General features: G+C 35.6%; 1 protein-coding gene across 8 annotated transcripts in view; it reads left to right on the top strand.

Annotated features, from left to right (window-relative positions):
• Window positions 1–12,349, top strand: part of HERC2 (HECT and RLD domain containing E3 ubiquitin protein ligase 2) — a 115,626-nt gene that overhangs the window by 43,596 nt on the left and 59,681 nt on the right. For all 8 annotated transcript variants that reach the window (XR_012654375.1, XR_012654376.1, XM_075057273.1 and 5 more), the window contains 18 exons: window positions 1,248–1,426; window positions 2,368–2,552; window positions 2,945–3,100; window positions 3,377–3,562; window positions 4,686–4,856; window positions 4,963–5,066; window positions 5,178–5,328; window positions 5,926–6,140; window positions 7,042–7,174; window positions 7,284–7,411; window positions 7,534–7,729; window positions 8,324–8,460; window positions 8,982–9,155; window positions 9,235–9,371; window positions 9,460–9,611; window positions 10,032–10,223; window positions 11,074–11,261; window positions 11,770–11,962. Coding sequence is in view for 6 of the 8 variants with exons in the window: in XM_075057273.1 (XP_074913374.1) it covers window positions 1,248–1,426; window positions 2,368–2,552; window positions 2,945–3,100; window positions 3,377–3,562; window positions 4,686–4,856; window positions 4,963–5,066; window positions 5,178–5,328; window positions 5,926–6,140; window positions 7,042–7,174; window positions 7,284–7,411; window positions 7,534–7,729; window positions 8,324–8,460; window positions 8,982–9,155; window positions 9,235–9,371; window positions 9,460–9,611; window positions 10,032–10,223; window positions 11,074–11,261; window positions 11,770–11,962 (2,977 nt within the window). In the remaining 2 variants the exon portion in view is untranslated. The remainder of the gene's footprint in view (window positions 1–1,247; window positions 1,427–2,367; window positions 2,553–2,944; window positions 3,101–3,376; window positions 3,563–4,685; window positions 4,857–4,962; window positions 5,067–5,177; window positions 5,329–5,925; window positions 6,141–7,041; window positions 7,175–7,283; window positions 7,412–7,533; window positions 7,730–8,323; window positions 8,461–8,981; window positions 9,156–9,234; window positions 9,372–9,459; window positions 9,612–10,031; window positions 10,224–11,073; window positions 11,262–11,769; window positions 11,963–12,349) is intronic.

Below are 12,349 nucleotides of genomic sequence, written 5' to 3'. Positions count from 1 at the left end.
TCTGAAGTTTGTGGATTGATGGTTGTCCTCTTTTGACCTGAAACCTGAGCCAGTGTTTGTATGGAAGCATGAATCATATTCTCCTTTTTAACAGAGTGTTTCTTTTCGTTGCCTAGAGTGGTGACTTAAACAACGGTAACAAACTTCTTCATAAAGCTCTGTCATAGGAGCATAATTTTACAAAGCACTTTGTACCTTTCTGTGGGATTCTTGAGTTCTTGACTTCCTTGATTTCACCCATATCTCTCCAGCAGAAATTCCAGCCTTATTACTTATGAATTCAAGATGAATGAATTCTTTTCAGTATCCCAAACTTCCATAGATTCCATTTCAGACTGGTTCGAATGTTTAACAAATGCTGACTAGTTACACAAAGGATGAAAGAAACATTTTATATATACTGTCTTCTCCATTAATCTCTCAGAGATGGGACATCCTCTGCACAGACTGCTTTAAATTGCCATATTTATGTACGGCTGTGAAAACAAAAATGTGCTTTTCCCTTATCGCTTCATTTGTTTTATTCTTCCAAGTATATTGTCTTCTTGGTTTCTCTCTACTGTTGGTAAATGGGGAGGTTTATGATGCAGAGGAAATGCATGCATTAAGTTTTGCTTTAATGCATAGTCTAGCATTAGCATTTTCTGTTGTATTTAAAGACATGCAGGACCTTTTGACTCTTAACCAAGTCTCCTAGGGTGCATTTACGTTACAGCATAGGTCAGAGATGCTGGAGCCAACTTCAGATATATGCTGGAAGCGATCTACAGCACTGCACAGGTTAATTTACGTTGGGTGAATTCGTTTCCATAGAGTTCTGTATGACTATAGCTCAGTAGCAAATCTAACCCGGGTTCTTCTGCAGTGGACTGTATTTGTTACTTCTGTAAATACAGAGTAAACATGCCTTCAGTTGTGAATGGTGCAGGAGTTACTGGCATGTTTAAACATACATAGAACAGAAATCAATTGTTAACTTGGTTTGGTGGAAATTGAATTTGGAGTTTGTCTGCTCTTGTTTACCTTCCCCCCACCCCCTTCTTTTTGTATTATAATTGTTTAAAAAAAAAAGCGTGCCCATGTGGTTGTTGTAGAATATACAATACACATTTGTCTGGTAGGAATTGTTTCACTTCTGACATAAGTAAAAGTAACTTGATCTTGTTATCGTGTATACTTGTTAGTAAAATGTTTCATAATCACAGTGGCAGTTTGTGCATTTTCTTTAACTTGATTTACTTTTTTAGGATATTGAAGCAAAAAAAGAAGCACAGAAAGAAAAAGAAATTGATGAGCAAGAAGCAAATGCATCAACGCTTCATAGGAGCAGGACTCCACTGGACAAAGACCTTATTAATACTGGAATCTATGAATCTGCAGGAAAACAAAGTTTACCATTAGTTCAGTTAATTCAGCAGTTACTAAGGTAATTGCTTTGAATTTGTCTCTTTATTTTTTGTACAGAAGATCTGTTTACATGTTTTTATGAACTAGTCACCTAAACGATGACTAATTTTGGTTAGCGAATAAATAGTCTGCTAGCATTTTAGCTCCTCAGAATTCTAACTATTGAACATTCTCCTAGCTAGTCTATAGTTTTGCTATGGAGCAAAGTTCTATACTTAATTACCTGATTTTAGAAAGACTTACTGCCTTGCTTTTATGGATTTTGATACTTGTTCCTGTACTCTTAAAGTCTGTGTGACAAATATAGGACAAAAGTTCAAAAGCCTGTCCTTACAAAGTATGAGAATCAGCAGAAAATTATTTAGAACTGAATGTTTTGCCCTGTTTATTTAGGACTGAATATTTGGCCTCAACGAGACTGTAGCTGGGGCTCTAAGTGGGGAAGAAACTTGAATTTTAAATTCTTGACACTGAGAAAGAATTGTGAATGCATGACCAGTAGGGTGCTGAGAACAAAGCTTCTTTATGTCAGCTACAACAGTATTTAATATGTAGCAGGAATTAATTATGAGATTACTCAGAAATTTAATGTGCTTTTTCACTTAATTGTGATGGTAACTATGTAATTTAATCACTACTGAGACTCTTCTGAGCTACATAGTGTCATGACTTTCATTGCAGCCTTTCAGGGAAAATAGTCAGTTTGTTTTTTGTAGTGAGTGATGACAAAAAATAAAAAATTGATGTGTTTTACGAATACTGTTAAACAAAATGCCTCCACAAAACCCATTGACTTTTTGGGTACTATGGTGCAAACAAGGGAACATCCTACAAAGAAACTTTGCATAAGTTTCTCATATATTTGTGTGAAATGCTAGCAAAAGCTTAAGCTGTGTTTCTGTGGACTGTCTTCACTATTAGCTCCCTTTAAGTACTTTACAATACTTTTATACTGATTAGGAACATCGCTTCACAGACGATAGCCAAACTAAAAGATGTTGCTCGTCGCATTTCTTCCTGCATGGACCATGAACATTATAGCAAAGAGAGATCCGCTTCTCTGGACCTGTTGCTCCGTTTTCAGCGTCTACTTGTTAGTAAACTTTACCCAGGAGATTGTGTTGGGCAGGTCCCTAATACATACAGTAAGTTATTGTAAAAAACATCAGCATGCCCCCCCTACCCCCCCCCCCCCCCCAAGCATTTCTGCAATACCTCTTTTACAGGATAGCAGTTTCTTATTTTAATTTATATTCTTGTCTCATTTATCAGCCTAGTTACTCAGTCTGTCTGAAAAGTGTTTGAAAGTAGTTTCTTCAAATTGTTTTCTGTAAAGGAAAATCTCTCTTAGGAAGGCAACAGGATCTAGATAATAAACTACTTATAAACTTTTAACAAGTTTTAAAAAGATGTGGTTTCTTAATTCAGGGCTAATACTGAGTGGCTGCATTTCAGAAGAGTTTGACAGCTTCTGAAATCTTGATTCTTAAATATGACTGTGTGATGGTTTTCTGTGCTCTTCCTCCTTTTTATACAGGTCCTGACCTCTTAGGCGTTGGCTCTTTACTGAAAAAATACACTGCTCTTCTGTGCACACACATTGGTGATATACTTCCTGTGGCAACCAGCATTGCTTCTACTAGTCATAGGCATTTTGCAGAAGTATCTCGTGTTGTGGACGGGGATTTAACAGGTAGGTTTTTCTTTGCTATCCTCCTTTCCTCCCTTTCCATGAAATTATAAAGTTACATTGTAGAAGTTCTTGAATGTTCTAAATGACTAAAAAAGAGTCAAGTTCATCTTTTGATTGATGGGAGAGAAAGAGGGCAAATTTGATGAGAAAGGCAAGAGCTTTGTACTAAAGCAGTAATAGAAGGCAGAATGTATTGCTTGGTGGTCTACTTATGTAGTGCTATAAATGTAGGTCTTGAATTAAATCTAAGTATCTTCTGTGTTTTCTGTGTTTTAGGCATTCTTCTTCCAGAGTTGGTGGTTTCTATAGTGCTGCTACTCAGTAAAAATGCTGGATTAATGCAGGAAGCTGGTGCTATCCCTCTGTTGGCTGGCTTGCTAGAACACCTAGACAGATTTAACCATTTAGCTCCTGGAAAGGAAAGGGATGACAATGAGGATTTAGCATGGCCGGGAATAATGGGTATGTACTAGCGTCTGGACTATTTATTCATGTTTTCATTAAGTAGCTATATGAAAATTGTGACTGTTCATGAACGCTCTCAGGAAGGGAATATTACTTTACAGTACAAATTTTTATTAACCAATTCATATGGCAGTATTTATTTCTGTCAATAAATTCTTAAGGAAGTTATATATAGAGGTAGGATTAAACAGAATACAAATGCAACTTTTAAAAGAAGTAGTTCACATCATTTTGCATTTTGAGTGTGAAGAGTTGCAGTGAAAACATGAGTAGTATGTCTATGCATTTTGTTACTAAATTCTGTCCGTAACATAAAAGGAGAGTAATGTGAAAGCTTTGCAATAAAGAATTTTTCTTTTCCCAGGACACTATATAATATGTGCTGTGCCTGGGGTGAAAAGAGAAGCAGAAAATGTGCATTTCTGACTGAGCATTTTACTGGTGGAGGGAGGAATGAAACATCATTGGCATAACCCAAGAGAGCTAAAGGTCACACTCCTAGATAGTCGTGTGTTGGGGAGAGCGAAAACTATATGAAAATTCAGTTACTGGTCTAACAGAGCAAACTGAGATGAAGGCGCATGTGTGCGAACATAACTCTGATGTTTCTTGCCTGGATGAAATTACCTTTAGTTTGAAATAGTTTACTGATACATAGATTGGAAGAATTCTAACATGTATGTAACCTTTGTTCTTTTATCTTAAAAAAATCTGGATTTAGACTGAAGTTAAATATATAGCCAATGCCTTGTAGGCAAACATGTAAAAAAACTGAAGTAATTTGAAGGGAGAACCAACTAGGGCAGCAATTTGCCAGAACACTGGTTGTTCTGCTCCACCTCCAAACAAAACAGTCGTATAGTTGGGCAATGCTAGGTCTTTGACAGTGTGACATTGGAGATTAGTGCATAAAAGAATACAGCATACAGACAATTTAATTGCATAATATGTAGACAGGAACATATTAATAGCCATTTTGACTTTTGAGCATATCAAAAGATAAGCAGCCTTGGAACAGAAGTGAAGAATTTGGTCAGGTAACTATTAAAAGAATGTTCAAAAAAACCTTTACATTCTGTTTTTCTGTTGATAAATTCTCTATTCTGTTTTATACCTGTAGGTTCATTTTTTACTGGCCAGAGTAGCAGAAATAATGAGGAGGTGACACTTATACGTAAAGCTGATCTAGAGAACCACAACAAAGATGGAGGATTTTGGACAGTGATTGATGGAAAAGTGTATGATATAAAGGACTTCCAAACCCAGTCTTTAACTGGTAGTAGCATACTTGGTGAGAATCAGCATCTGAATTAAAGACACAAATTACTTCTGTTTCAACACTAGATGGCATAAACAGGTTTTTAGACATTATACTGACTACCTTATTCTTTCATTAGCTCAGTTTGCAGGTGAGGACCCAGTTGTTGCTTTGGAGGCTGCTTTGCAATTTGAAGACACACGGGAGTCAATGCATGCCTTCTGTGTTGGCCAGTATATGGAGGTAAAAATGTTATTAATGGGATACATACTTTCTAAAGTAAAGTACTGCTTTGCTTTCAAAATTCTTGTTGGACCTGAGTTCTAGCTTTCAACTCCTATTTCTTTTAATTAGCCTGACCAGGAAGTGATTACAACACCAGATCTCAGTACTTTGTCATCACCTCTAATAGACACAGAAAGGAATTTGGGTCTTCTCCTTGGACTGCACGCTTCCTACCTGGCAATGAGCACACCACTTTCTCCTCTGGAAGTTGAATGTGCCAGTAAGCAAAACTTCATTTTGAGCTTAAAGAAGTGATAAATACTTGTCAAAGCATGTAAGAAAAACACACAGGCCAAATAAATTAACTGGAAATCTACCACCTCTTTAGTCTTGTTGTCTTCTGAAGAAATTCTTTATTCTTAACATTAATTACCACACTCACCAAGATCCAATAATTTAGCAAGATTTAAATGGGGATTAGATAATTTTGAACAGTTAAATATCCAGAATTTTGTAATATTCAAGATAGAATATTGAAAGAGAAAAGAGGCTGTATAGCACAGTTATCTTACTAATTTGTGTCCAATTAACAGTGCCTGAAGCATTGGGTGTTGTATTCTGTCTGTTGGGTGTCTCAATATTAATCACAGAAAAATAGCTAAGGCCCTATTATCTCTAAACAGGTGATGGCTGCCCTGTTAGTTAATTGTTTCCTAGTTGCAGAACCCCTTTTTCTTTTTCTGCTAAAAAGTTTCAGCAAATAGAAGAGCTGCCATATCTTGTTTGAAGCTGTGTATGCATTTTACTTGATGGAATTGTTGAGTCTTGACAGCATACTCTTTCATCAGAATATATATTTGTGTGTTCTTTCTCTTAGAATGGTTGAAATCATCTATCTTTTCTGGAGGCTTGCAGACTAGTCAGATTCATTACAGTTACAATGAGGAAAAAGATGAAGACCATTGCAGTTCACCTGGTAACGCTACCCCAAATAAATCAAAACTCTATACACATCGATTAACTTTGAGTGACCATTCACAACCTTTTCTCCAAGCTATTGCAGATAATAATATTCAGGATCACACTGTGAAGGTAAGCCCTCCGTAGTTCTGTTCACAAAAAATGTTGCTGAAGGGTGACAGTGGTGGCCTGAAACAGTTTTGTTGGTGAAAATTCTCCAAAAATCGTAGCAAAATAATCAAAAAATTTATTTCAGAATTACTTTTTGTGAAAGGAGTGGTTAAGTACTACTAATGGATAAAATTTATGTATTTCACTTAATATCATAATATAACAGTTTTTTCTTTTGAATTTTTGAGTGGGAGAACTAAAAAATTTAAATGTATTCTTACCAAAAAAATTAATAATGTGTTACTTTCCATGTCAAGTTTTAGTAGTATTGACAAACCCTGCTCACCTCCAGTCGAACTAAGATGAAGTTTTCTTTGTCAAAGTGCAAATGTATTTTGTGTGTCAGGTGCATGTATGCCTTTGTCTTGAACCCCAAGGCACAAAGGGACTTTAGGTTTCACCTAGTTGGAGTCATGGGTATTATGAAAACCCCTAAGATTTACATTGATCACTGTATTGTGTAATACCTTCAGATTTTCTAACCCTTTAAGTTCAGCTCCTTTATCAAAAAACCCCAAATAAGTCCTTGGGAGGATAGCAGTAATGATGAGTCAGGAGAAGACAATTAAAAATCGTGTTATGTGACCTGGCTACCTCAGGAAGAGATAAAAGCAGTAGTAGCTTTGTTCCTTGAGACATGTTTCTCCTCAGACAAGAAGAATGATATAGGGTATTCTTTGTAGTATTGGGTTGTAGTTGCTGGGTTTTAAGTAGTGCATACTGTGTGTTGTATCTCACTTTTGAATGTTAGTTCAGATTGTGGAGGTTATTCAGTGTTATTTAAATGCTGGCTGCTGTACTTTGGGTCCTTTCATTTTACTTAAAAACAAAGTTAAATAGAGGCTGTTGTGTGTTTTTGTAGGACTTCTTGTGTCAAATAGAGAGATACTGTAAACAGTGTCACTTAACAACACCAATCACGTTCCCTCCTGAGCATCCTGTGGAAGAAGTAGGACGTTTGTTATTATGTTGTCTTCTGAAGCATGAAGATTTGGGTAGGTAGGCTTGTGGTATAGCTGTCCCAGAATACATTTTGGACCAGTTTAAACTCTGCTATGGATGATTTTGGAAATGCATACTCAGAGATTGTCTTTTCCCATTAAGGTCACGTAGCACTGTCTCTTGTTCATCCTGGTACCCTTGGAGTTGACCAGGTAAAGCACAAAACATTACCAAAATCTGTAGTGGATGTGTGTCGTGTTGTCTACCAAGCAAAATGCTCACTGATTAAGGTAAGCCTTTTACCTGCTGAAGTTTAGATTATTTTTCATTTGCAGTGTTTTATTAAAAAGTTATATATTGTTCATTTTACTGTATATTAAACAGTAACCTAATCTTTCAATACCTTTTCTAGACCCATCAAGAACAAGGACGTTCTTACAAGGAAGTTTGTGCTCCTGTCATTGAGCGTTTGAGATTCTTATTCAATGAACTACGTCCTGCAGTTTGCAATGATCTCTCTATAATGTCTAAATTTAAACTTCTGAGTTCCTTGCCCCGATGGCGGAGGGTAGCTCAGAAAATAATTAGAGAAAAAAGGAAAAAAAGAGGTAAGGCAACATTGATGTTGTATTTTCTTTGAAACAATGAAAATCAATCTTGTTCCAAGATTTGCTGCTCCTTATTTGAGACTCGTTAGCTAAAGCATCAAAGCTGTTTGCTTTCTGCTGCATTTTCATGAAGTTTTCTAAATCAGAGATTACATGTCAGTTCCTACAGCAAGAACAGGCAGACAAGAGTGTCAAGTTTAGGTGAGGCATGCTTCTTTGTGTTCCAGCGTATTAAAAATGATTCATCAGTGTCAGTCCCTCTGAATTGGTTTTAGTAAAGTTTAACTAGAAGTGGCATCTTACTAAAAATCCTGTTTTATTAAAGCAATGTAGACAAAGAACTGTTTAACTGGGAATAAATTAGTGGTGAACAAATATGAAAGTGCTTTTGAAGTTGGTTTAAAGATAAAAACATATTGCAGATATTACCAGAGCTAATTTGATAATAGTTGGCCATAGAGTTCACCAAGAGTACATTTCCATTTTATTACAGGCAGATCTTAAGTATTCTGTATGCTTAGGTTATCAGGCAAACCTAAAAATGTGACACTGTAATGTTATCAGATTACATGAAAGAATAATTTTTATTTCTAGTGCCAAAAAAATCTGAATCTGCTGATGTGGAAGAATCCAAAATTGGAAACGAAGAGAGTGATTTAGAAGAATCCTGTGTGGTACCTCACAGTCCTGTACCTATAGATAAAAGGCCCATACCAATCAAATCACCCAAGGTAGGATATCAGATTTTCAATCAACCTTGTGAATAAAAATAATGAGGAAAAAAATATGAGCTTAAAGTGTGATTCTTTAACTTGACATTTAATATTCTGATAATGTTGTTTGGGATATATAATTAAGTATGGCGCATTGTTGTAGTGAAACCTGGAATAATTCTTAAAAATAAGCTTGTGCACTGTATATTTAGACTATGTAAAGATACCTTCTCTAAGTTTTAGATTATTGATAATCTTAGAAGTGTTCAGATAAACTTTCATTAAAAAAAAAAATGTTGTGATGGGTTACTTCCTCTTTTTTTGAATATTAATACATTTGAAATTTTATGTAGCAATTGTAAACAAGACAATGAGTTACAAATAATACTAAGCTGTTTCCTGGCTTTGAAAAAGTTTCCTTTTTTCCCCTCCTGGTATTTTAAATTTGGACATGGTTTTACATGAAATAACTTACATTTTCAGTAATTTAAAATTAAATTGTTTAAAATGTTTTAATTTGCTACCTTCCTGTTCTGCAGGATAAGTGGCAACCACTTTTGAGTACAGTTACAGGTGTCCACAAATACAAATGGCTGAAGCAGAATGTCCAAGGCTTGTATCCACAGTCTGCCCTCCTTAACACCATTGTTGAATTTGCACTTAAAGAAGAGCCGGTGGATGTAGAAAAAATGAGAAAATGTTTATTAAAACAGGTAAAATGGATGAAAAAGGGCTCGCATGTATTAGCAGTTTACATAAGTATGACAATTTTTTCTTTTCTCTCTTTTGCAGTTGGAAAGAGCAGAAGTTCGTCTGGAGGGAATAGATACTATTCTGAAACTGGCAGCAAAAAATTTTTTGCTTCCATCTGTGCAGTATGCTATGTTTTGTGGATGGCAGAGGCTTATTCCAGAAGGAGCCAATATAGGGTAAAACTTTTTGTTGCTTTTGCTTTTGCTTTCACAATTCTTCAGTAAGAAAAAAATTACTTATTTTTGTTGTTGTTTTTCTATGAAGGGAACCTCTTACCGACTGCTTGAAGGATGTTGATCTGATCCCACCATTTAACAGAATGCTGCTAGAAGTAACTTTTGGAAAGTTGTATGCATGGGCTATTCAGAATGTCCGGAACATCTTGCTAGATGCTAGTGCAAAATTTAAAGAACTAGGTGAATGTCATTTTGTTGCTGTTGGCTGGGGAGAAAGCTGTTTTAAATGAATATTGTTGCATTTTTTTAAAGTTCCCAATAATTGGGATCCTAAAATCAGTTCTCTTGGTTTGTGCTGGGAATTACTTTGACTTCCTGTCTGTCCATGTGTTATTCCACCCTGACCCCCCTTAACTCACTTTCAGTGTTTAAGAGAGTGTTACTGGTTTCCCAGCAACAGCTGATTGATTATTCATTATTAACATTTTACTGTTAAAATCTAAATTACAAAAAGTTTCTTGGAACTTCAGCTTGTAAGTTCTTAAAGCCAAGCAGGGAATAAAAAATATTGTAAACTGTCAGTTAAACGAATCTATAACTTATTTTATTGTAGCTCCCAAATATCAGCTGAACTTGTTATTTACATTACTTTTGAATTAGGTGTTCAGCCTGTTCCTCTACAGACAATTACTAATGAAAATCCAGCAGGACCAAGTCTTGGAACTATTCCACAAGCACGTTTTCTGCTGGTCATGCTGAACATGTTGACGCTGCAGCACGGTGCTAATACTTTGAGTCTCCTCCTTAATTCTGGCATGCTAGCACTGACGCAAACAACACTGCGGCTGATAGGTATGAGATCTTCTTGTTTGGAAGAAAGCACATGTTTTATAAATCTCCTGTATTTTTTTTATCTGTTGGTGTACCCAAACTACAGAATGACTTTGCTGCTTAAAGCTAGTACTTAATGCTATTTACCTTTACCCCTGATACAGAAACCACATTTGTAAGCATGATTGAGCAGGAAGTTGGTTTGACTATAGCCTTTATTCAGTCATGATTTTTTTCTGAAACCTTTGCTTTGGCCATCCTTTGTTAGAATTTAGGAGTGGTAGTGTAATTCTGGTGGAAACATTAAAAATAAATTAAAAATGGAAAATTTAAAATGAAAACATTAAAAACTGCCTATTCCCTACTCGTTCAGTTTCATTTGTTCTACCTATTACAACTGTTCCCAGTCTGAATATTTAAGCTGGAAGCTTCCTTTTTTTTTTTTTTCCTGTTATAAGTAGTTCTGTGGTAGTTTTTGCTATGATTCAAGTTCTTCTGCTTTTTCTTTCTTGGTTTTCTTAGATAATAGCAAATATTTATTCTTGTAACCTGAGTTTAACTGGAGTACTCGTAAGAAGTTTTTCCAAAAAAATTCTATTAGTAGAACCATTTTGCCACTGGACTCATCACTGTAATGTCTCTATTATTTGTCACTTATTTTTGTTTAAAATTAAGTATTTAAAGTCCTGTGCATTCAAAACCATGATATCCTAGTTTCCTAAAAGCTCATTTGACTGTATAACCTGTTAAGTCAGCTTTCCTATTTGTTATTGCTTTTATATTGCAAACCTCATGTGCCTTAAAGTTTAAGTGTGACAAAGTTACATATAAAAACTTGTAGCTGGTTTTAATTTTTTTTTTTTCTCTTTAGGACCTAGTTCTGACAACACTGAAGAAGATATGATCGCTTCTTCTCATGGAGCTTCTGCCACAGTCCTAGAAGAGTCAAGAAAGGAAAGTACACCTGTTCAGCTCCCTGTTTCTGGACCAGAGCTGGCAGCCATGATGAAAATTGGTACCAGAGTGGTGAGAGGGGTAGACTGGAAATGGGGTGATCAGGTACAAATTCTTTCATACAGGTTTGGGTGTGTTAAAATCTAAAGTCTCTATTCAGTGGACTGTCTGTGAATTTTATGTTCAAACTTTAAATGTTATTTCACATTTCAAAGACTTGGAGAATTAATATAAAATATGTTAATTATTTGTTTAACTTCGTTTTTGGGGATGGAAATTCTTTTTTAGTGAGGCTGTTGTGATTCACAGTTTAACAGGAAAAAAGTGATCTAATTTCCTACAATACTGTAGACTTCCAACTAGGTGTGTATGGTACTTCTGTAGTACGTAGTAAAATGGATCTAAACAGGAGTGTTGCAGTTTACTAGGGTGATTTTTCTTGAAGATTGCGAAATGCTTTCCAAATTTATGCTGGATTTTGAAACATAATTGAATGTTTACTACCTAACCATTAGGTTAGCAGCAAAAAAGAGCAATTGCATTATTATTTTATGAAATTTGGATACAAATCAATGTTGTTGATTGTGTAACTTGAGCCTCTGTCTTCTGTCAGGATGGACCTGCTCCAGGTTTGGGACGTGTGATTGGAGAATTGGGAGAAGATGGCTGGATTAGAGTGCAATGGGACACTGGAAGTACAAATTCTTACAGAATGGGGAAGGAGGGAAAATACGATCTCAAATTAGCTGAGCCACCGCCGGCAACACAGCCCACAACAGAGGATTCAGACACTGAGGATGATTCTGGTAAAAAAGCAATTTTTTTTTTTTATAAAAGTGGAGGCAGGGTTTTAGTTGAATTCCAAAATTTATATCTTGTAATTTGAAAAAGCTTCTTTCACAGGAGAAAATACTTCATCAAAGATGATTAATTTAATAGGTGTACATTTCTGTACAGAATCTTTAAGATGGCTTTACTGTGAGAAAGGAGGATAGAAAGAATGGTATCACATTTGTTACATATTCATGGGCCAAAAAAAATGGTATGATCCAACTGAAAGAGTTTCAGTTAGAGATACCAGGAGGTATACATTTTAACATATGTTAATTTAATTCTGAAGTGCGGTTTTTTTATATGGCCTAATTATACATCTAGTCACACTCCTTCCCTGTTCTTGGCACTCCATTTGGCAT

This window comes from Buteo buteo, chromosome 25 (assembly GCF_964188355.1).
Source record: "Buteo buteo chromosome 25, bButBut1.hap1.1, whole genome shotgun sequence".
NCBI lineage: Eukaryota > Metazoa > Chordata > Aves > Accipitriformes > Accipitridae > Buteo > Buteo buteo.
The sequence above is the reverse complement of the archived record's forward strand: the minus strand, read 5'-3'. Positions and strand labels throughout refer to the sequence as shown.